General features: G+C 40.2%; 1 protein-coding gene across 1 annotated transcript in view; it reads right to left on the reverse strand.

Annotated features, from left to right (window-relative positions):
* Positions 1 to 24595, reverse strand: part of LOC121853970 (nephrin-like) — a 52976-nt gene extending 28381 nt beyond the window's left edge. Inside the window, exon 1 of the mRNA XM_042348365.1 lies at positions 22282 to 24595. Coding sequence (XP_042204299.1) covers positions 22282 to 22531 — 250 coding nt within the window. The 5' untranslated portion in view covers positions 22532 to 24595. The remainder of the gene's footprint in view (positions 1 to 22281) is intronic.
* Positions 24596 to 24850: the final 255 nt, after the last annotated feature.

Consider the following 24850-nt stretch of genomic DNA (forward strand, 5'->3'; position numbering starts at 1 on the left):
ATGTCATCCCCGTGAACTAAAGAGTCTCACAGAGGTAACTTGAAGTCCACTCACACCTCAGCCTTATCTTACCTGAGACAATATTAATAATAAAGTCATTTCCAACAGGTACTACTTAACTCAATCGAGAAAAAGAAAAAATTTATACATAAAGACGTAGTTTTTATATCACACACACACATACACATACATACATACATACATACATACATACATACATACATACATACATATACACACACACACACACACACCTAAGATTAACTTTGGTAGGTAAGGTTAGGTTAAGTATAATAACTAACCCTATTTAGTGTTACATATGCACATACGAGAGAGAGAGAGAGAGAGAGAGAGAGAGAACTCTACCTACCTGGTCCACAAGAATAATGTCCCCGAGGGTGTGAGAAAAATTGTAAAACTTGCCTCACTTTCTTTCTCTCTCTCTTCCTAGCGTGTGTGACAGTCCCTCGTGTACCTCAGTAGTAAAGTGAGATATCTCTTATCTTTACAGGGTCAAGATAACACCATATGAACTTTACTTACAAGAATTATATATATATATGTTTGTCATCTTTACCCGTCTGTTACTTAAAAGTATTATAAGTAAATCAACAATCATACTGTTACTTATGAGGTCACCACAACTTGTTACTTACCACACCCATCCACTTATAAACACCACTGTTACAAAGGCGTTACTTATCGTCTAGGTTACCATCAAAGGCCCCACGTTATACAGTAATGTCATGGTCGTCACACCTGTACACGTCACATCATCGTCGTCACACCTGTACACGTCATATTATCAGCATCGTTAAGACCCGTACACGTCATATCATCATCACCGTACACGCCGCATCATCATCATCGTCACACCTGTACACGTCAAGTATCATTAGCATCGTCACACCTGTACACGTCATATCATCATCATCGTCACACCTGTACACGTCATATCATCATCATCGTCACACCTGTACACGTCACATCATCATCATCGTCACACCTGTACACGTCACATCATCATCGTCACACCTGTACACGTCACATCATCATCATCGTCACACCTGTACACGTCACATCATCATCATCGTCACACCTGTACACGTCATCATCATCATCGTCACACCTGTACACGTCATATCATCATCATCGTCACACCTGTACACGTCACACATCATCATCGTCACACCTGTACACATATCATCATCATCGTCACACCTGTACACTACAACAATCAAATTTCCACATAATGATTCGTCAGGTTTGCTCTTCAATCATCCGTTACGACCAAGTTTTCAATGTTTAATGAACTGAGTTGAAAGTTTGGGTGCAGCTTTCTCTTTTACTGTCACGGAGAGAGTGGATCCTTTCTCTGAGTCTAAGTACTTTCTTTTTCATTCCCTGCGTTGATAATGGGTCGCTTAGTTGCTAAGTACTTTAATTTTTCATTTTTTTTATATCAGTGGATAGCTTTCTCTGGGGTCAAAGCACTTTCTTTTATTTGCAGTTATTGTTAATGGATCTTAGCTTTCTCAAAATACTTTCCCAGAATCTTGAAAATGGGTCGTTTTTATTCCTCGTTTTTTCCTCTAAGTATATTTTGATTCCCTCATCATTCCTGGAAGTAGGTTCGCTTTCTCTAGCTCTCTCAAATGACTTTCTATATTTCTGTGTCTAATCAGTGGGAGACTTTCTCTTCCGTTGATAGTGATTTTCTATGTTACTCTCTCTTGTTACATCTCCAGGCTAGTACTTGGTTTTCGTCAGCTCGAGCAAAGAGCAACGTCCGACACTACTTAGGGACGTTACACCAAACATACGCCTGGCTAACGTTCGCCACCACTCCTCTGCCTGAAGTGGCGCTCTTTTATGTGTTGATATCCTAATGTTGTTGTTGACCCTTAACCTTGGTGGTGCTCTGACCTCTAATTACTTGACGATCATTAGACCTTTACTTTATCTCTTCTTATGTCAACCTGGGTAGTTTACCTCCGTGTTTTATTACCAGGTGTCGTGGTTTTTTCTCACCTTATTACTTTTCCTCCCTTTCCCCCCCTCATCTTCCGTCACTCTCCCCTCACCTCCCACCTCCCATCTCCTCCCCTTACCTTCCCTCCTCTCCCCTCACCTCCCATCTCCTCCCCTTACCTTCCCTCCTCTCCCCCTCACCTCCCACCTCCTCCTCATCTTCCCTCCTCTCCCCTCACCTCCCATCTCCTCCCTTACCTTCCTTCTCAACCTAATATTTGCCGTCTTCCTCTCACCTTATCTCTATCCCTTACTCTCCCTCATCCTCTACCTCATCCTCTCCCTCACCCTACCTCCCTCACCCTACCTCCCTCACGCTACCTCCCTCACTGTTACGACCCTCGGGTAGTTCGTTACATCAACACAAATCACTCAAGTCTTTCAAGTATATCAGTATTATTTATTACATTATTAATCCCAAGTTCCCCCAACAAAGGTCAAGTTAACAGGTCATATCCTGAACAACATACGAACATTTAATAACTTATTCCCACCACCACATATGTACACAAAATATAATAATAACAATAATAATTTGATGTTTGGAAGTGGCTGAATAAGAACTGAAGATCGAACAAGATCACACAAAATCAAAATCAATATCAATTCTCAAAAGATAAATGCCATCTCCCAACACACAAAAGAGAGACTGACCACAGTGTTCCAGCCTGCCACAGACGCCACCTCTCTTCCGTCACAGCACTAACGTATCATTAACCTGATTGGCCAATACGTAAACTTTACCTATAAACGAACATATTACTATCAATATCACATGAGAGACAACTGCTACATTAATAAATACACAAAGTGATAATGTAGTCAAACAAATTTAATACGTAAATGATGGTTCTCAATCAGTGTGGGTGAGTAGTGATCTAAGCTGCCCGAGTCACCCACACACACCATCCGAAACAACGTATTTTATGCCCAGAACAGAAACTTATGGCGGACACTCGTAACACTTACCATTACCCTTCCTCCCTCACCCTCACCCTTCCTCCCTCACACTCACCCTCACTCTTCCTCCCTCACCCTCACCCTTCCTCCCTCACACTCACCCTTACCCTTCCTCCCTCACCCTCACCCTTCCTCCCTCACACTCTCACCCTACTCTTGTCGTACCTTCATATCCTTTTCTCATGCTATATATTATCACTTTCTCTCTATCTTACCTCAGTAGCGCCTTCACTCCCTCAGCCAGCAACACGTGTTTTCGCTCCTCTGTATATCACTTCACGTCAACTTCTACAAACTTGAGCAACTGGCGTATAATTTGTGTCAACTTAGGTCAACTTGTGTCAGTTACTATCAATCCACGTCTATTTGGGGCAATTTGTACCCCCGATGTTAATCTGTCGTTTATACCATCAATTTGTCTCTCTGTCTCTGCTTAAGTCTTTATTGCGTTGCCTCAGGGGAACAAGATCATCGGCCCCTAAGCCAACAACAGTGTATAGATCTGCGGCTCAACTAACTCAACACAGCTAAAGTTGATACTTTTGTATTAGGATATTTAATATTAAGGTAATTAAATAGTAGCGAAGGTATGGCTATTGGGGGAGGCTGGAGGTCACGTTCCAAAAAGTAGTAGTAGTAGTAGTAGTAGTAGTAGTAGAAATAGTAGTAGTAGTAGTAGTAGTAGTAGCAATAGTAGTAGTAGTAGTAGTAGTAGTAGTAGTAGCAATAGTAGTAGTAGTAGTAGTAGTACGTTATATGCTATTAGTTTAATATCATCATGTAAAGAACCAGGCATATACAGGTGTGTGACGTAATATTAATGATGCTAACACCTTATTATTACTAATTATAACACTACTATTATTGATAGACTTATTTTAAGCTATTCTAAATCATTTGGACTCAACCTTGCCCAAGTGTATCCTGGACCAGACACACTCAGCTCGTGCAAGAGTAAATAGACCCAACCTGATAATTTATCCACACACTCGTGAAATTTTAGGAGGACAAGATCCGGTTTCCTCACCCGTGTGGTGGTCATATATTATTTTGATGGCTACACCTACACCTGTCCCTACACCTACACGTACACCTTCACCTACACCTACAACTACACCTGTCCCTACACCTACACAGACACCTTCACCTACACCTACACGTACACCTACAACTACACCTGTCTCTACACCTACACGTACACCTTCACCTACACCCTCACCTACACCTACAACTACACCTGTTTCTACACCTATATCAGTCCCTACACCTACAAAGACACCCTGTACATCCACACCTACACCTACGCCTACACTACGCCATGGTCAAGCTAAGAGAAATAAAACATAAATTTCATAACTCAAAAAAAAAAAAAAGATGCAAAGTAAAAATTATGTTAATATCATTCAATAACAAAACTGGTGACAATTAATACAATAAAATACTAAATAATTACTCTAATTAAATATTTAATGGTGACAAACTCATAATAAGCAACACCAAGTCAACCTATCATGATTTAATTATATAAATATAGAATCGTATTATAATAAACATGATTAATTAATTCAATAAACATACAGTGGTAACATGATCTTATTGTACCATAAGATGAACAATTATACACTCCCCAGTATGGCCGGGAGGGAGGTGTAGAGAGGTCTGTATACACTCCCCAGTATGACCGGGAGGGACGTGTAGCGAGGTCTGTATACACTCCCCAGTATGAACGGGAGGGAGGTGTAGCGAGTATACACTCCCAGTATGACTGGGAGGGAGGTAGAGGACTGTATACACCCCCAGTATGACCGGGAGGGACATGTAGAGAGGTCTGTATACACTCCCCAGTATGACCGGGAGGGAGGTGTAGAGAGGTCTGACTCCCCAGTATGGCCTGGAGGGAGGTGTGGCGAGGTCTGTATACACTCCCCAGTATGGCCTGGAGGGAGGTGTAGCGAGGTCTGTATACACTCCCCAGTATGACCGGGAGGGAGGTAGCGAGGTCTGTATACACTCCCAGGTATGACCGGGAGGAGGTGTAACGAGGACTGTATACACCCCAGTATGACCGGGAGGGAGGTGTGTGAGGTCTGTATACACTCCCCCAGTATGGCCGGGAGGGGAGGTGTAGCGAGGTCTGTACACCCCAGTATGGCCTGGAGGAGGTGTAGCGAGACTGTATACACTCCCCAGCATGGCCGGGAGGGAGGTGTAGCGAGGTCTGTATACACCCCAGTATGGCTGGGAGGGAGGTGTAGCGAGGTCTGTATACACTCCCCAGTATGACCGGGAGGGAGGTGAGGACTGTATACACTCCCCAGTATGACCTGGAGGGAGGTGTAGGACATACACCCCAGTAGGCCGGGAGGAGGTGTAGCGAGGTCTGTATACACTCCCCAGCATGGCCTGGAGGGAGGTGTAGCGAGGTCTGTATACACTCCCCAGTATGGCCGGGAGGGAGGTGTAGCGAGGTCTGTATACACTCCCCAGTATGGCCGGGAGGGAGGTGTAGCGAGGTCTGTATACACTCCCCAGTATGACCGGGAGGGAGGTGTAGCGAGGTCTGTATACACTCCCCAGTATGGCCAGTATGACCTGGGAGGGAGGTGTAGCGAGGTCTGTATACACTCCCCAGTATGGCCTGGAGGGAGGTCTCTCTGGGAGTGTAAAACCTCCACTATTTACAGGTTGGTCTCGCGTTTCTCAATGGCTCCTACTCTGTCTCGCTGTTTTGTGTACTAACCAACCTCTGTTAGTTCTCTTGTAATGTGTAACTCTCTTTATCGTTTTGTTTCTTACACAGAGTTGTATCTCCCATAATACTTGATGTTTATGAATAGTTTAATGTATGTGTTTAATGACCTAAGCAAATCAAGCATAGTTACGGTTTACATATGACATTAAAATCAACTTTCGTTTAATAATATTTTGTTTTCATAAGTTTGTTATTTTTACGTTTCGTTGTAGCTTGTTAAAATTGTGGTAGTATGAGTGTAATTCTGATATTTTATTCTCCTTATATATCATCATCCAAGCAATTAACCTAACCTAACCTAACCTAACCAAACTCATTCAGTATTGTGTTTTGTTGTATTCAGGAGAACTGGTACATGTAAGATATTCTTCATTATCCTACCGTAAGTAAACTTTATCACAAATAGATTCAGTAGTGTTTAGTTGGATAAGCCGGGTTAGGTTAGGTTTGGTTAGGTTAGGTTACTTAATTTGTTTATGTATACACACAAATTCAACAATTCAGTAAAAGTCAATAGCCAATTAAAATATTGAATTCCACCCCAAAAAAATCAAATTAGTTTTAAACCGAATTAAAAAAAAATATAAATAAAAAAACCTTTGGTAATTTCGTTGACAAATGAAGGTAGAAGGAATTATTTCTCAATCATATTATATAATAGTTCGTCATTTTCATTATGTTTTATTTCTAACACAAGTAAAACACGCAGCTAAGTTACACTCATCATACCATGTCGACCCGATATCATCATCATCCACACTATAATGGTAAGTTCCAGGAAGAGACGAGACAGAAAATTTATTAAAGGTTAAATAATCTTTGTTTCATTTAGTCAACAAAAACACCAGTGCAAAAAAAAACAAGTTAACTAAAAACGTTGTAATTGTAGATCCAGCATGTTGTAGTGAAGAGTCTCTCTCTCTCTCTCTCTCTCTCTCTCTCTCTCTCTCTCTCTCTCTTCATTACCACCCTCCCTTTCTCATTCTTTCCCTCTATTCCTACCTTTATCCTTTCCTACGTCCCACTTTTTCTCTCTCTCCCCCTTCCTCCTTCCCTCTCTTTTCCTTCCTCCTTCCATCTCTTCCTCCTCCCATTTTCTCCTACTCATATTCTTTCTCTCCATCTCCTTCCTTTCTCTCCAGTGTAAGAGACAGACAGACAGACAGAGAGACAGACAGACTATATAAACCCCCAAGAACTAATTAATATAAAGTAACTTAATTATCTAAATAATATCTCATACAATTACGTTATTCTATTTCCAGGAAGGGATGGAAATGGATTACGTTCCTCACGTAATTAATAAACGCTGGTAATGTAAAACTCTACGGTAGATGCAACCCACATTTCACTTACTCGCTCATAACAGTACTGTATAATTTTAATTCATTTATTATTATTATTATTATTATTATTATTATTATTATTATTATTATTATTATTATTATTATTAATCCACCCCTGTATCTACCTTAATCCACCCCTGTATCTACCTTAATCCACCCCTGTATCTACCTTAATCCACCCCTGTATCTACCTTAATCCACCCCTGTATCTACCTTAACCCACCCCTGTATCTACCTTAATCCACCCCTGTATCTACCTTAATCCACCCCTGTATCTACCTTAATCCACCCCTGTATCTACCTTAATCCACCCCTGTATCTACCTTAATCCACCCCTGTATCTACCTTAATCCACCCCTGTATCTACCTTAATCCACCCCTGTATCTACCTTAATCCACCCCTGTATCTACCTTAATCCACTCCTGACAAGACCTGTTAACAGCTCAAGAGTCACACCCGTCAATAAGTTCTTCGTATCCACAGATGCCTCTTTCAGACTCTTCCTGAGGCTCTTCGTCAGGCTCTTCTTCAGGCTCTTCGTCAGGCTCTTCGTCAGGCTCTTCGCCAGGCTCTTCGTCAGGCTCTTTGTCAGGCTCTTCGCCAGGCTCTTCGTCAGGCTCTTCGTCAGGTTGTCCTTCAAGCTCTATTAAAGGTTCTCTCTAAGGTTCTCCCTCAGGTCTGATGTTCTCCAGGAGGCTCGCAATCCTTCTGTTTTTCTCATTAATCTTCTGTTCGTTCTTTCCTTCCATCCTTCTTCTGGTCATCCATCTTCCATGCTCATATATCGCTACGTTATCATCAGGGAGAGCCTTGGGGAGAGCCTTAGGGAGAGCCTTAGGAAGAGCCTTAGGAAAAATACTAAATACTCGTAGTATTAATTGACCTAACCTAATGTAGCCTAACCTAACCAAAACCTACTTTAGGTATAACTTTGCCATGTTATAAACGACGCCTTACATCAACCAGAAAATATACCGTTTTCACATTACTTGACACTGACTTATATCAATAAAATAAAAAGAATGATCCCTCGGTATAAACTTCAGTTGCCTTTTTAATGAATTATTGCTTCACAGAATAACGTGTATATTTATATATGTACCTCTATACATATACATGCAAATATTAGCAAACTTCACCCGGATTAGATATATACATACAGTATATAACCTTGACTGCGAGAGTGTGTTCTCCCTGACACGGGTCACCAGCTCCCACAATCGTCGTGGGAATATTTCAGTCGGGGAAGATATTAAGTCCCTGGTCAATAGTGCGCAACCTTGGCACCCAGGTAATATATGTGTATAGTTCCACGTCTCTAACTACTTCCGTTTAGGAGCTATGGCTGAAACAGACAGACATACAAGTGTGGGGGGGGGGGTATCTTCACGCCTTTCCTCCAGTATTTTTATCACCACAGAGTAACAATTAAAGTGGTAGTAAGAGTGGATGGTGACGAGGCTGATACACTTACTGGAGGTTTAATATCCTTTACTCAAACACTTCAGGGAGTCGTGGCAAGTTTTCGTAGCCACTGTCCTGAATATGGATATCTGGGCGAGTTTTTACAGCCCTTCTACTGAATATGGATATCTGGGCGAGTTTTTACAGCCCTTCTACTGAATATGGATATCTGGGCATTTTTTCATAAGCTGTCAGTAACAAATGCCGTGATTGCTTATGTTAACTTATTCCTTATTAATAATGTGTTATCTAATTCTTGTTTACTACAGCTTCTGGTGTTATGACAGTATAGTTTTATGAAGCCCCAATACACCGGAGACTTTATTGACGTGTTTTCGCCCTCAATTTGCCACGTTAGGATATTTGAACCGTTTTTTGTAGCCATTCTGATAGATCTAGTTATTTTGGCTTGTCTTTATAGCCAGTCTTATCGATCTTGATGTGATGGCATGTTTTTATAGCCCATCTCATTCTCCAGGGGTCCGAGAATATATTTTTAATGTTAGTTTTCTCGGGCTAGTCTTCATGGTAGATTTTCTCTGTTTGTATCTCAGTCGTGATGTGATGTCTGTGATTTTTTTTAGAGAGATATTAACATTCAGTTTTTATTGTCGATTTTCTTAGTGTGCTTTGAGACAATTATATAGATTCTAATAGTCAATTTAAATCATCAGCCTATCTGACTTAATGGCTCGTTAAGGAGCTATGGTCGACGTTTCTTTTTATGGCTCTGCTGGTATCGTTAACTTAGGTGGATAGTTTGTTTGATAGCTTTAAATGTCGTGTGAATCTATGGTGTTTATCTACTCCAGATACGATAGACCAGGTTTATATGAGGTAATTTTAACTCTAAATAACCTAAACCTTGATTTAATAGTGTTTTCTCCTGGTTTATTTTTTGTGTGATTCTTAATGTCACTTGTGTTTTGGTTTAGAGTAATTCGCCTCGATATTGACTTGGGAGGTTATATGCCCTGTTTGTTCTTGTCTCGTGTGCCAGTCTGTTGCTGTCTCGAAGGCCACTAAACATATTATGGACAAAGCTTGGTGACGTCTATTAACATAAGGGGAAACTTCTGAGTTGTCTCACTATGATAAATAAACCCGATGTGTTTTATATATTATATCTTTCGGGTTTATTTGTTAGGTAATAAATTTTTAAAATGATTTATGAATGATTAATCTAAACAGGAACTCAGTTATACACTACCACAGTATTGTCTTGAGGAGGGTTTGAGCCCAGTACGATAACCACTCCTCCACCGTCCACAGGTAAATTACTGTAATAATGACCATTGATACAGTGTCACGTGGTAGATAATATGATGTTAGTAATTATTGAGTGTTTATCTGTAGTTGAAGAGCTTGTCATGACTCAACCAGTGCTCGGTTTAAAGTGATCACGGTTCAGACATCATCGAGGTATTGGTTACTGAGTAAGTTGTTAATGGCTGAACTGGTGTAAGCTTGGTAGTGGCTCCTCACATCATTATATAAAGGGCGATTTTGTAGGTGTGTGGATGAGAGAGAGAGAGAGAGAGAGAGAGAGAGAGAGAGAGAGAGAGAGAGAGAGAGAGAGAGAGAGAGAGAGAGAGAGAGAGAGAGAGAGAGAGAGATTCCAAGCAGAACCACAATCTATGTACCGAGTTCATTATCTAAACAAAACCAAACATCAATAACTCTCACACATAATAGACAAGTGTGAACTAGAGGCTCACTAATAGTTCCATAATATAGGTTGACGGCTGTGTAATGGTTATTTAGCACATATTAACGGTGATGTATGCAGTTACTGATGAATCATTAGCATGGAAATAGCGATAAATTAACTATGTTTTTTTTTTTCTCTCTTTGTCTGTGTGTCTGTCTGTCTTGCTTGCCTGTTTTTCTGTTTGTCTTATATCAGTAAATGTACACACACACACACACACACACACACACACACACACACACACACACACACACACACAGAGTAATGGTCTTTGGTTAAAAATTTAAAACAGTTCATACAGGGTTTAACACTTTTAATGGTAAATACTTAAGAAAATATTAAAATAATTTTCAAATACGTCTAAAAAAACACATTCACAAACTACTCTTACTAACTTATCAATATTTAATTTAACATAAGTAAACTCGATAGTAAAATTATGTAAAAGACTACGACAAACACAGCCTTTGAGGTGATAAATAAACAAATCCAAATTTTTAACACCTGCTCAATTAAGGTAGGACAGGTAGCACTAGACCACTTAGTTACATTATTAATTAATTAAAGACGCATAAGACTCACTCAATCTGTTCATTAAACCTTTAACCTTATATATCCTAAATTATTTAATATATTATGCATCATTTACATCGGAAAAATAATATAGACAAAAGTAATAAAGTTTAACTCCTACTGTGAAGTTTCTGGGAATCTCTTCTTAGTATATCAAGTGTCTATACTTTTGGAAAATTACCATACAATATATTTTCTCCAATACTGCAGGAAAAATATTTATAAGAAGATTTTATAAATGTTCTCAACCGTTATTACATGTTGTGAAATTTAGTTACAGGAATTTGTGTATGATAGTTTGTACAATACCATTAATACAATAGACGATTGCTGAATACATTAGGAGCTTACAGAGGACATGTCAACAGTACTTACAGGGAATATAACTTAAAGAATTACAACCTTCCTTACCCCACGACTACAGGTCACCTCCCTTACCCCACGACTACAGATCACCTCCCTTACCCCACGACCACAGATCACCTCCCTTACCCCACGACCAAATAAAGAGATCACCTCCCTCACCCTACGACCACAGATCACCTCCCTTACCCCACGACTACAGATCACCTCCCTCACCCCACGACCACAGATCACCTCACTCACCCCACGACCACAGATCACCTCACTCACCCCACGACCACATACCACCTCCCTCACCCCACGACCGCAACCCATCTCCCTGTACGACCCTCAAATAGAAAACAACATCCTCAGAATGTCAGAAGATTAAAAAAATAAATACAAGTTTTTATTACGATTTTTTTTCATTTGTTTGTCTATAAATTACACCAGACGATAGTATATAATATACCATGTACTTATAGGTCACAAGTCTTTATCACAGTTAATTAATGGTTATGGTGACTTCTGAGTTAAGTGTCTTGTATGGAGTTCCGTTCGTGTCCTTATTAGTCACGGCTGATCAACCACACACAGTCAGTCACGGCTGATCCATCACACACAGTCAGTCACGGCTGATCCATCACACACGGCTGGTCCTCTGAGAAACACAATCATCTCAGTTCTCTCTATTCACTATTCATGGAACCTTAATCCACTTCAATATCACCGCCAGTTATTCTGCAGAGCACCGCCCTGTCTCACGCGGCCTCTCATAGCTTATACAAACGAAAGAGAGAGAGAGAGAGAGAGTAATATTTTATCCATTATTAGAATATCATAACACGTTTTCGCTGTACTCAAGTATTACACAATTCATTAGTAAACTTCTCTCGTTCTTGGCTGACGTTCCTGGGGAGAAAATGATAAATAGCAACAGTATTCAGAACATGCAAGTGAATCGCACAAGGATCGACTTCCTAATAAGTATCACGTACGACCAGAGTTCAAACACGTGTGTACTTCTCGGCATATAAATACAAAAATAAAAAACAAATCATTAGTGAGAAACTATATGTTGTGTTGTTAGGTAAGAGAAACAATTGAGACCCTACAATTGTGTGTAAATGAGGCAGAAAGTCAGATCATCAACCTGGGACTTGGTCACATATGGCAGCAGGGTCTACCATTAGATAACACATTATGCTTCCATTATCATCCCAGGAGGTATATATAACATATATTGTAAGATTGAAGTTAAGGTTGATGTGTGTGTGTGTATAGATAACTGGACGATCAGCCATGAGTCACTGTCTCACTCGCCGCCCTACATCTCGTAACTCAGTTAAAGGAGACCTTACTATGTTTCCTGCCCCGGGTAACACTGCCGGGGAACACTGCCGGGGAACACTGCCGGGGAACACTGCCGGGAAACACTGCCGGGGAACACTGCCGGGGAACACTGCCGGGGGAACACTGCTGGGGAACACTAAGCGGGAACACTGCTGGGGAACACTGCTGGGGAACACTGTTGGAAACACTGCTGGGAAACACTGCTGGGGAACACTGCCGGGGAACACTGCCGGGGAACACTGCCGGTAAACAGTCGGGAAACAGAAATTTCACAAAAACCGGATCCCTTCCCCCGATAGTAATGTTAAAGAATGCTTACTGCACACACACACACACACACTTCGTCCTCAGCCCCATACAGTGAAGACCTTCTTCTGGGCAGCTCCAGGGCCAGACTGTTGACCCCTCCTCCTCACCAGGAGTTATCAACATCCTCCCAGGGCAGAACCTGACGATCAACCCACAACTGACATACATAAAGCGACATTTTCAACTCGAAACAACTGTTGGAGAGTGACAACCAGGGCTCAGCAGTTAATGGTGACCTGACACACCCAGGGTCCGCCGTACACTGACCACCACCAACACTGGATGAGAAGCCAAGAAAGACTCTAAACTACATCAGGAAATAGATAGATAGCTAGATAGATAGATAGATAGATAGATAGATAGATAGATAGATAGATAGATAGATAGATAGATAGATAGATAGATAGATAGATAGATGTTCATATACTACTCTCGGCCTTCTGAAAATACACAATTGTCAAACTTATCTAAAAAAAAATCCAGAATATACCAGACACATAATAAGTAAAGGAATATTCGGTATACTTATAAAAAAATCGTTTGTATATATCCAGGTTAGTTCTTATGTAAACAAAGAATTATATAATAAAACGAACGACTTATGTGATTATGCTAAAATATAAACCGTTTATAATCCAAGAACAAAATTTCATCCATGATTGTTTTTAACCTTATTTTAATTGTGTATTATTTATCAACAAGCGGATGTATTTAATTCATATCAGATATTTTAATAAAAGTGAAAATTATCTACGATCTGTCACTGGATTTACGTAATGTTAATTAATTGTTTAGTAAAAAACTTATATACAAGGTAAACTATTCTTCGCGGCACTAAAAGTACCTTCATAATTATGTCGAGTAAACATAACGAGCCTGCCAATCTGAGGTCAATTTTTTTTAATTGTTCTTGTGCCAGTTAACCATTATAAACGACGGTAGTTGAACAAATGACCTAAAATACTTGCAGTTTTACCTCAGAAAGACGCACCAAACCTCTCCACAAGAGCCGCGTCACTTTTCTTCCCTTCACGTGGCGAGCTTAAGTAACATACGGCAGCTACCTGATGATCGTTACGTTACGTTACTTTGATTACTGAATTATATTTATATTGTATTTGTTTGTGTGCTACTTATATTATTGTTTATTTATTGCAAAAATTAAATTACCTACCATGTGATTTTTATGTTGATGTTATTTAATTCGGTGATTAATTAAAACGAAAAACACGTTAAAGGCGTCGATTGAGAAACGTGTCTACTGTACTACATAAAGTTCTAAAGTTATCTAAGCACAAGACAACATACTGTCCGTCTAGTCAAACCACTAACCATATTCTGTTCTATTCCCGAGTTGTGGTTAACTCTGGGTAGCAACATATTGTCTCCTAAATAATATTCTGTGCACAAACTCATCGAGGAACAGGACGGTCTCTCTGCTGCTATTCACAACTGTCGGCTGAAATGCTGTTAGGGGTCTTAACACAGACACGTATTCAGTGTACCATCTGAGTCGAGTCATCTGCAGTACTGTGATGGCTTGTGTAGTTCATTCATTGTACTGTTCATTCATTGTTTTGTTTATTCATTGTACTGCTCATTCATTGTACTGTTCATTCATTGTCTCGTTTATTCATTGTACTGTTCATTCATTGTACTGTTCATTCATTGGCTCGTTCATTCATTGTACTGTTCATTCATTGTACTGTTCATTCATTGGCTCGTTCATTCATTGGCTCGTTCATTCATTGTACTGTTCATTCATTGTACTGTTCATTCATTGGCTCGTTCATTCATTGTACTGTTCATTCATTGTACTGTTCATTCATTGTCCTGTTCATTCATTATCTCTTTGTTGGGTTTAGGTTAATTTTAAGCTTATTAGGTTTGTGGGTTATTGTTACATTTAAAATTGTATGCCAATAAATTTTATAAAATTTCAATCCATTATAACACTGATTTCTCATTATCAATTTTCATGAATTTATATCGGCAGAGAGAGAGAGAGAGAGAGAGAGAGAGAGAGAGAGAGAGAGAGAGTGTGTGTGTGTGTGTGTGGTGAAAACGACCTAGAAATGGAAATACTCGTCAATAGTAAACGTGCTGCTCTCACTGACTGGCAGAACAACCCCAAGTCTCGGACCAAAGCTGATACCTTCCACGAAAAGAATGCGGCGGTCCAGCAAAAATATCGCAATCTAATGGACGACTGGTGGGGAAGTATAGCGTGTGAAATTGGTAAAATTCGCGGAAACTCAAGATGTGAGAGTTTTTCAATTCCATTAAACAATATATGGCCCAAATACTCATGGGCGTGCCCCACCCCTACACTCATCAGACGGTAACTCGCTAAATTATAGACGAAGACGCCATCTGTCAGCGCTGGAAATAGCACAAGCATTTGTTGCTCAACCGAACACCGATGTGGATGTCCTGACTACCCAGCAGGTCCCCCAGCATCCAGAGCTGACCCACCTCAGCTATCCTCCATCCCTGGATGAGGTAGCTACTACCATCAAACAGATGATAACTAACCTGACCTGACCTAACCTTACAACTGCTGGTCATTCCTCCCACAAGTCTCTGGGAACTTTGCTAAATAATTTGTTTTTGCTAATAGTAGTTATGGTACCGAAGGTGACGCTTATGTCAGGTAACAACAATAATAAATTCATAAATATTTTTGAAATATTTAACGTTTTTGAGGCTCATGAACTTGACCTAGATTTATAAGGTCATCCTGATGCCCGATTTCGTGGCATAACTTCTAAATCCAATTATTATGCCTTAAGGATTATGTGTACCTATGATCGGTGTTTTCCTCCAGTTTGTAATGATTTCTCGAAAAAATCTGGCATAATCTGCCCCTTTATTAAACGACAGTCCCTCCCCAGTAGTGTCCAGACATCAGTGCCTACGGCTGTGTCAATCAAATATGTTACAAAAGTATCTATTTTAACTGGGAACGACGCATTAGGAACCTAATTATCCAAACCACAAATGATAAAAAAAATACACATGATTATATAGATAAGAATTGGCTCATAGGAAAAAATATTTAACTATAAACTAAAATAAAATAAAGTCATTTACTGCACTAGGACCTGAACCGGAATAAATTCAATTACTGAAATGGGAAACAGGATTACTAGATTGTTGAGGCCGGGGAAAGGGGGAGGAGCTTTTAACTAATTCTTCGTTAGTATTCAAATGATTAATGACCCAAAAGAAACTTAATTACATAAATGGTAAATAACGAAAATAACCCAATTAGTAAAATGGGAAGTTTACCGAGGAAAACATGCAGTATTGGTCTAGGGCGAGTTGAGAGGCGAGTATATCGTTGTTGAGGGCGAGGAGGAGAGTTGGTGGCGAGGGCGATAACAGCTGGTGGTGAGGGCGAGGAGGAGAGCTGGTGGCGAGGGTGATAACAGTTGGTGGCGAGGGCGAGGAGGAGAGTTGGTGGCAGGAGGCGGGGAGGGAGGTTGGTGTGAGGGCGAGGAGGACTGGTGGCGGGGCGACAGCAGCTGGTGATGAGGCAAGGAGGAGGTACTACCCCAGCGTCTCATATCATGTTTAATCATACAATCATCACCAGCATCGCTCTAACCACTATCTTCCCTCTTCAGGATGGCACGTGTGTGTGTGTGTGTGTGTGTGTGTGGTGTGTGTGTGTGTGTGTGTGTGTGTGTGTGTGTGTGTGTGTGTGTGTGTGTGTGTGTGTGTGTGTGTGTGTGTTTACCAATGTTTTGTGGTTATACTCCAGAAGAGGTTTTAACACTAAGCATAGGGAGGATCCAGCGGTAGCATCTACTTTCAGAGAGAAGCTGGAACATGAGCTGATATGTAACCCAACAGCAATTAACACAAATCCCAGTGCATAATGGGATATTCTCAACACTGTTATGACAAAAACCTGTAGAGAGAACCTTGACCAGATCGAAAGAATACTCCAGGACTGGTTTGATGAAAGTGACCCGGCAATCGACGTACTCGTTAATGGTAAAGGTAATGCCTTCAATAACTGGCAGAACAATCTTTAGTCTCAGACCAAAATTGATACCTACCCCAGGAAAGCAATGGTTCAAAGCAAAATTCGCGATCTAAAGGAAGAATGGTGAAATAAAAAAACATGTGTAACGCAAATATTTCCGGATTAATGTAAGATCCGTGAAGTTTTCAATTCCATTAAAGCAATCTTATATACCTTAGATGGACATTTTTAGTCAGCATTATAAAAAATACTTAGTAACTCCGTAAGTTGCCTCACGCACGCACGCACACACACACACACACAGACACACACACACACACACAGTAGCCATCGTGGTTGAGGTCTCATCATCCCGTCACATCTATAATAAGAAGCGATTCTTCACTAAAAGTTGTTTGGGGAACTTCCATCTAAAACACCACAAGTCCCCGAGTAGTTAACCAAATTGGAGCTGAAAAGAGAAAACTTGGCTGTCCTACTAATAATTGATCTCACAGTTTCGCTTTGTAAACTTTTCTCTAAAGTACTTTCTAACTGTTAATTTGACGGTAATTAACTGAAGTCTATATCGTCAGAAGAGAACCACGTCAAAGAATTGTTCAACAGTCAAAATCAATTTATCATCATTTCTTTACCCCCTAAGGCTAGAATGGCACTCATGATGAACAAGTACAACAAATACACTAACTAAAGTTGATAGTACTAAAGTAACTACAGTTGAGTATTTCATCGTGAACTGACCTACAGCAGTCTACGTAACCTCAGTTGGAATATATTTTAAATTTCTACAGCAACTCTTCACTGAGAACATTAAACATTTTACCATACGTGATCAGACGCTAGAATCCACCAGTCGTTTTATTGGGTGATATTTCAGTAAGAATGAAAAGATTTATTATTTGACCTTTAAGTGACCTTTATTGTTGATGAGCTTGACCCGAGACAAGGTAGATATCGTATATAAGCTACATAGTGTTATACAGACGCTATAGGTAAGTTGTACAGTGTATGTAGATGAATGGTAAATAATACAAATAATTACTGCAACAGAAACTGACCCAAAACGAAGGAAAATAATGGAGAATTTATCCCACCTTTACTATATAATCCCAAATAAGAAAAGATGAAAAATAATACCAAATATTCAAGTGGCCAATGAACCAAAAAAAGGCTCAAATGAAATTAGAAAATTACCCCCATTACGAGCAATTAATCGAATGTGAAATGACCCAAGAAGGAACCTAATTAATATAATGGGAATTAACCTCCGTCCCTCAAAAGACCCATTAATCTAACGTAATTATTTACATGGGTAATGTGGATGAAGGGTCGCTTATTGGCGAGGCTTTACTGGCTGAGGTCGCCGGTGAGTGTGGCATAGGCGAGAGAGGAGGCGAAGAAGGAGGAGATCTGGTGGCGAGGGCGAGGAGAAGGGAGAGATCGGGGCCTCACCACCACACCACCTCACTCTGATCGCCATTCTCCTTCAAACACTCATCCCACCTCCAACATTTTATTAAATCTCCAACACTCCCTCCACCCTCCAACACTCCCTCCACCCTCCAACACTCCCTCCACCCTCCAACACTCCCTCTACCCTCCAACACTCCCTCTACCCTCCAACACTCCCTCTACCCTCCAACACTCCCTCTACCCTCCAACACTCCCTCTACCCTCCAACACTCCCTCCACCCTCCAACACTCCCTCCACCCGTTGTTACATGTATACGAGTAACATAATACCTCTCACAATTATAACGTAATAGTTTCCACAGGTGATAAGGAATTAATTAGACGTTCCTGGGTAATTATTGACTTACCATACACTGATGTTGAGTCTAAGTGAGCAAATATATTTATCTTACAATAAAATAAATAAAAAAATTTCCAGCGTACGGGAGATTTCAATAATGTATTTCTGACATATTTTAAAGTTTATGATCCAAATAAAAACCATGTGGGTATTTTTGTACAATACCACACACACGAGTTGAGGTAACCAATGGTCTTTTTTTTCTCACTATCATAATAAAAGCATAAAAGAACTGCATTTCCCTACATATTTCAGTAAATTGCTGTTAAACACATTACACGTACACACACGAAAGCACGTAAATGCACTTAGAAACGCAAAGCAAATCCAATTACTGTAATGGGCGGTGACCTCAAATAAAACCTATTTTTTTTTACAATAGGAACTTGAACCACAACAACATCAACTTGAGCTGTGTTTAATGCAGTAAATAATAATGGTAAGAACGTTAACAGGAATATATTTGAGACACTAACCTAACCTAACCTACCCTAACCTAACCTAACCTAACCTACCCTAACCTAACCTACCCTAACCTACCCTAACCTACCCTAACCTACCCTAACCTACCCTAACCTAACCTAACCTAACCTAACCTAACCTAACCCCCCACCCCCCAACTTAACATAAAATTTACCCCTAAAATTACCTAAAATGGGAAATCCCTGAAACTGACTTAATTACTAAAATGTCAATTAACCCAAATAAATCAACCCAAATAAATTAACCCAAATAAATTAACCCAAATAAATTAACCAAAATAAATTAACCCAAATAAATTAACCAAAATAAATGAACCAAAATAAATTAACCAAAATAAATTAACCAAAATGTCCACTAGGGTTTGGTAATTAACTCCTCCCAAAATAATGAAATGGAAAATGTCCCACAAAGAATCAATTACTGAAGGTAGTCTACTGATGTAGTCCTGAGGTAGGTAGTCCTGAGGTACGTAGTCCTGAGGTACGTAGTCCTGAGGTACGTAGTCCTGAGGTAGGTAGTCCTGAGGTAGTCCTGAGCTAGGTAGTCGTGAGGTAGTCCTGAGCTAGGTAGTCCTGAGCTAGTCCTGAGATAGGTAGTCCTGAGCTAGGTAGTCCTGAGGTAGTCCTGAGATACGTAGTCCTGAGGCACGTAGTCCTGAGATAGGTAGTCCTAAGGTAGTCCTGGCCGGGGTAGCCTCCACACTGCTCCACAACAGGTGTTTCGTCCTCTCCACCTTCACCTCCAAGACTCCAAGGGACCCTCCAGTTTCCATGGTTTCCTCCACCCCCAACACTCCCTCCACCCTCCACACTCTCCTCCAGCACCTCCCTCCACCCCCTCCAAACCTCCACCTCCCTCCACCCTCCAACACTCCCTCCAACACTCCCTCTCCCCACCCTCCCACTCCCTCCACCTCCAACTCCTCAACCTCCCTCCACCCTCCAACACCCCTCCACCCTCCAACCTCCAACACCTCCACCTCCAACACTCCCCCACCACCCTCCAACACCCCTCACCCTCCAACCCCTCCACCTCCAACACACCCTCCACCTCCAACACTCCTCCACCCCTCCAACACTCCCTCCAACACTCCCTCCACCCTCCAACACTCCCTCCACCCTCCAACACTCCCTCCACCCTCCAACACTCTCTCCTCTCTATGATAAAAGTAATTGGTATCAAATTTCAACAAAGAGTCAACAGTTACCAGTTTATAGAGACAATGTGTTGGGTTGGTGCTAATGGTATTTAAAACATTTTCTGTAATCGAGGTTTCATACGTGTGTTTGTAAGTCTCTGTACATACAAACACTATGACAGTAAAACACACAAACACACACACCAGCAGACAAACACTCACAGTAATACACACACACACACACACACACACACACTAACACACAATCACTCACACGAACACACATACACACACAGTAACATACAAACGCACACAGTAACACACACACACACACACACAAACATAAGAGCTGTGACAGACTATTTATCTAATGGTTCAGCTTTCAAAAACAACTTTGATATACGTCACTAGCAACAAGTTATCAGGGTTTTGGAGTGATGTTGACCCCGGGATAAATCACAGTCGACCTGCCTCTTTTTACTGCTACTCTGACTCCACAACTGATAAAATGTCAAAACTATAGAATAACTCTGATAACTAACAATTAAAAATACTTCAAGTCTCTAGCTTTCCATTTTTCATATCAATTTTTTCTTTTTAAGCTTCCCGGATTTTTTTTTTTTACAATATTTCCCAGTTAAATACAAAGTAGTATAGTAAATTTAGTCTACAATAGTATGTGGCAATAATGTAACTTTTATGTAGGTGTATTTTCATTGTTAAAAGTATTAATTATTTTTCGCTAAGGAGTTTTGGTTCTTGTGCTTGATGCCATGATGGATTTGTACACAGCAATGGTATTATAAGATTAGTTATCCTCTACAGCTTAATTTCACAATCTATGTCACATACTTGTCTCTCTCTCTCTCTCTCTCTCGCTCTCTCTCTCTCTCGCTCTCTCTCTCTCTCTCTCTCTCTCTCTCTCTCTCTCAACCTATGTCACCAACCTAATTCACTATGAGGCTCGTACAATACCCTGAGACAGTATAAAAAAAAATTCCACTCACACTTACACACTTCACTTCATATAAATCTTGGGATAATGTTTTCATAAATATCCAGGTAAAATCTTTAACATACATCTACGACAAAAATTCCCTCAGTAGTGAACAATGTCAACTATAACCACGTGCCTCGTATATTAAATTGGGTAATAGCTCGTAAAGGCAGATTTATATTATAGATTATACCAAACTAACAGTTAGGACAATGATATGAGTAAATCGATTCTTTATTTAGAATCTCCTTATTTATATCACACTTATGACCAAAAGTATCCCGAAAAGTCTAAATGTTGCTCCTAAGTGAGTGGATACAAGCACTTACAATTTGACTGTTTTGTAGACTGGACGAGGAACGTAACCAATATGAATCTACGTGTCACTATAGGTCAACTATTTTGATCGAACTCATAATTCATACAAAAACATAAATTTAACTCCTTCAATAGCCAACTGTGTCTAGACCTGAGAGTAGAGAACCCATTATAGAAATAGGGAAATGACCCAAATATTAACCCAATTATCCAAATGGGAAATGAAACTAACGAAACTATAAAATTTAATAGGTATCTGTAATAAGGTCCAGATATTATGGTCAACACTTATAGAAATCGTTGTCATTTAATTGTTAATGAGCCAAAACCAACTAAATTAATACCATGGAAAATAACCCTTGACAACTGTAATGATTCAAAATAGGAAAATGATCCGGGAGAAAACTCAATTATCCTAATGGGTTGTTGAGCTGAATGTGGTATTTGGGACGACGTCTGCTACTCATGCCATCATCATTACCCAGCGGAACATCACCACCCACCCACCTCCCCACCCCTCAGATAAAAGAGATTACTTAAATAGAAAATCAAAGTCTCACACTAAAAAACTACTCAACTGAGAAATTTCCTGAAATGAACTCAAACATGTCCTCTGTAAGTGGAAAAATTGACCTCCCCAAATGAGGAATGACTCAAATTAAAATCAATTTCTATAGTGGGAAATAGTTCACTTACTGACGTAGTCGTCCTGGCCAGGATAACGGGCGAGTATGTCGTTGGCGAGGGAGGGAGAGGAGAGCTGGTGGCGGGGGCGAGGAGGACTATCCAATGTCTCGCCACCACACCATATCGCCTTGATCGCCATCACCACGGCCAGTCTGGTCCACCACCACCACCACGCCCCCCCTCTTCTCATCACTACCACCCCTCCACCCTCCAGGGCTTCCTTCCCCCTTGAGACCAACACTGGTATCCACTCGCACATTAATGTTGTTAATTACTCTCTACGGGTGATAAGGGTTAACAGTATCTCCCTGGTGGCTCTGATAACATTATCTTGTACTTGACGTGAAGGAACAGGAGCATCACTCACCACCAGGGGACGTCAAGTACCACGTAACAACCCACTTATTTTCCTTCGGTTATAAACACCTTTTAATCCAGTTATGTCGGTGGCTTCAAGACTAATAAATTTAATGAGTTAATGATCATAAGTATTCACCAAAGTAATCACTGATAAGTTTGCTGTAGGTTCACAAGTGGTACATATTATCGCTATATGTAACTAAATTATTTCATACTATTTTTCACACGATATATTTTACTCTGTTCTTGTTTATGTACAACACAGTTACCGATGTGCTATTGTTCACAGGTGATAAAAATAGTTAGTTTCTGTTTTTCTCTTCTCTTTAGTTTCAAAGTTTTAGGGGGTTGAAGGACCTTATACGGGTGATAATACGAAGTAGTTCACTATCCCGTGTTGTCATGTTCATCAAAATTACTAATTCTAAGGTGATAAGATGTGATGTATTTTCCTCACTAGTTTCCAATAACTGGCTTTACCTTCTATCGGCGAAGATAAGACCATATGTTATCTATAAATGCAAATGTTCGATTCACTTTTTTTTCTTCGATATATCAAAATATTTTATCTTGTGTTATTTCTGGGAGATGGTAAGATTCTATTTTCCTCTCTGGCACGTCTTGCACAGGGGATATATCACCCGAGACTCTCCAGGAAAGGTAATTTGAATACTTTTTGAAAATCATCAAATATTACCTCCGGCGAGTGATAAGAGTCACCTTCGTCACACTTTCAGAGTTGTGTATAAAAAAAAAATTCATCACACTTTGCTCTCCACGCATGAATTAATTTATTGGGTTGGTATGTAAATAACATTCATTCATCTATCTGAAAATGGTAAGGAATCGTGTCCAGAATATTGTGGAGATGATAAGTTTTGTATATCTTACTTTTTTTAAAGATGGAATTGTTTTGTTCACTTTCCTCTTGTTTGGTGAGTTATTATATATATCACATGTTATTGGTGAGATGAACTGAGTCCCTCTTCCAAGACGTTTGTGTATTTACGTTTCTGTTTACTATTTTCCACTGTGTAATGTTACAGTGGGTACATCATTCTGGTCATGTACTTGGCTAAATTATTTTATATTATATTTCACAAATGGTAAAAATAGAAGTACTTTTCTTGATAGTATATGAATCATTTAATGTCCCTCTACACTCCTTAAAAAGAGGTTTTAACTCATTTTTCTGGGTCACTTTTCAAAGACTAATATTTTATTCGGCTTTTTTAATTATTTTATGTATTCATAATTTTCTATACAAATTATCCTTTGTAATGATAACAAGAGAATCACTGTATCGTGTCACTGTGTATAGAAAAATGACTATATTCTACTTTCTTGATTTTTATATTTTTACAGATTATAAAAAAGTTTGATTCTATTTACTAGGTCGTTTGTACATCAAAGTTATCGTAATATAACTATAATGATGGGGGTTGATAGTTTCGTTGTTCGGTGTTTACACGAGGATAATTAGCACGGCCTCCACGCCTCATTAGTTCCAGCATCACTAATGACACCATACGTGTGATAATGAGTGAATGATTCCCTTCAGTGGACCGTAGTGTGTAGGTCAGCCTTATATTACACCACTACTGGTGATAAGGGTTCACTCATTTTCTTCCATAGTTCTTTCACTGGTACTTTTGATTCATCCCTTGGTTGCTTTATGAAATTTTACACTCTTAAATATCACTATATATCTATATATCGAAAAGCTTCCCTCTCTCAGATCTTAATGGAAGACATACACTCACTATGACTGGCTGTCTCAAACAGAAACATTCGCCTTTTCAATTAGATTCACATACAGTACATCGTTACACACGGAAGCTTACACTGTAGATCACAGATGAAGGACCACCACACAACACTAGGTGTGGTGCGGTGCTGGGTGTGTGTGTGTATCAGGAGAAACACCCCAGACAGACAACACGCGTGGCACACCTCACTCACACGGGTGTTAGCCGAGCACTGAGGCCGCCTTAACCAGTCAGGATCGCGGCCTCCTGCTCCCCCACTCCCGCGCACACCGGCTTCACTCCTGCCGTGACTTAGGCAAAAACTACTGCATAATGTGCTACTCTAATGGCAGAAAGTTTTATTTTACAAGAAACATCTTCCAAGAGAAGTGGAACATTTTTACTTGGATCGTGAGAGTCTGCCTTGGGTCACGGGTCGGGCCCTCACTCTTGGGTCACGGGTCGGGCCC

This window comes from Homarus americanus, unplaced genomic scaffold, assembly GCF_018991925.1.
Source record: "Homarus americanus isolate GMGI-L3 unplaced genomic scaffold, GMGI_Hamer_2.0 scaffold41710, whole genome shotgun sequence".
Classification (NCBI taxonomy): Eukaryota; Metazoa; Arthropoda; class Malacostraca; order Decapoda; family Nephropidae; genus Homarus; species Homarus americanus.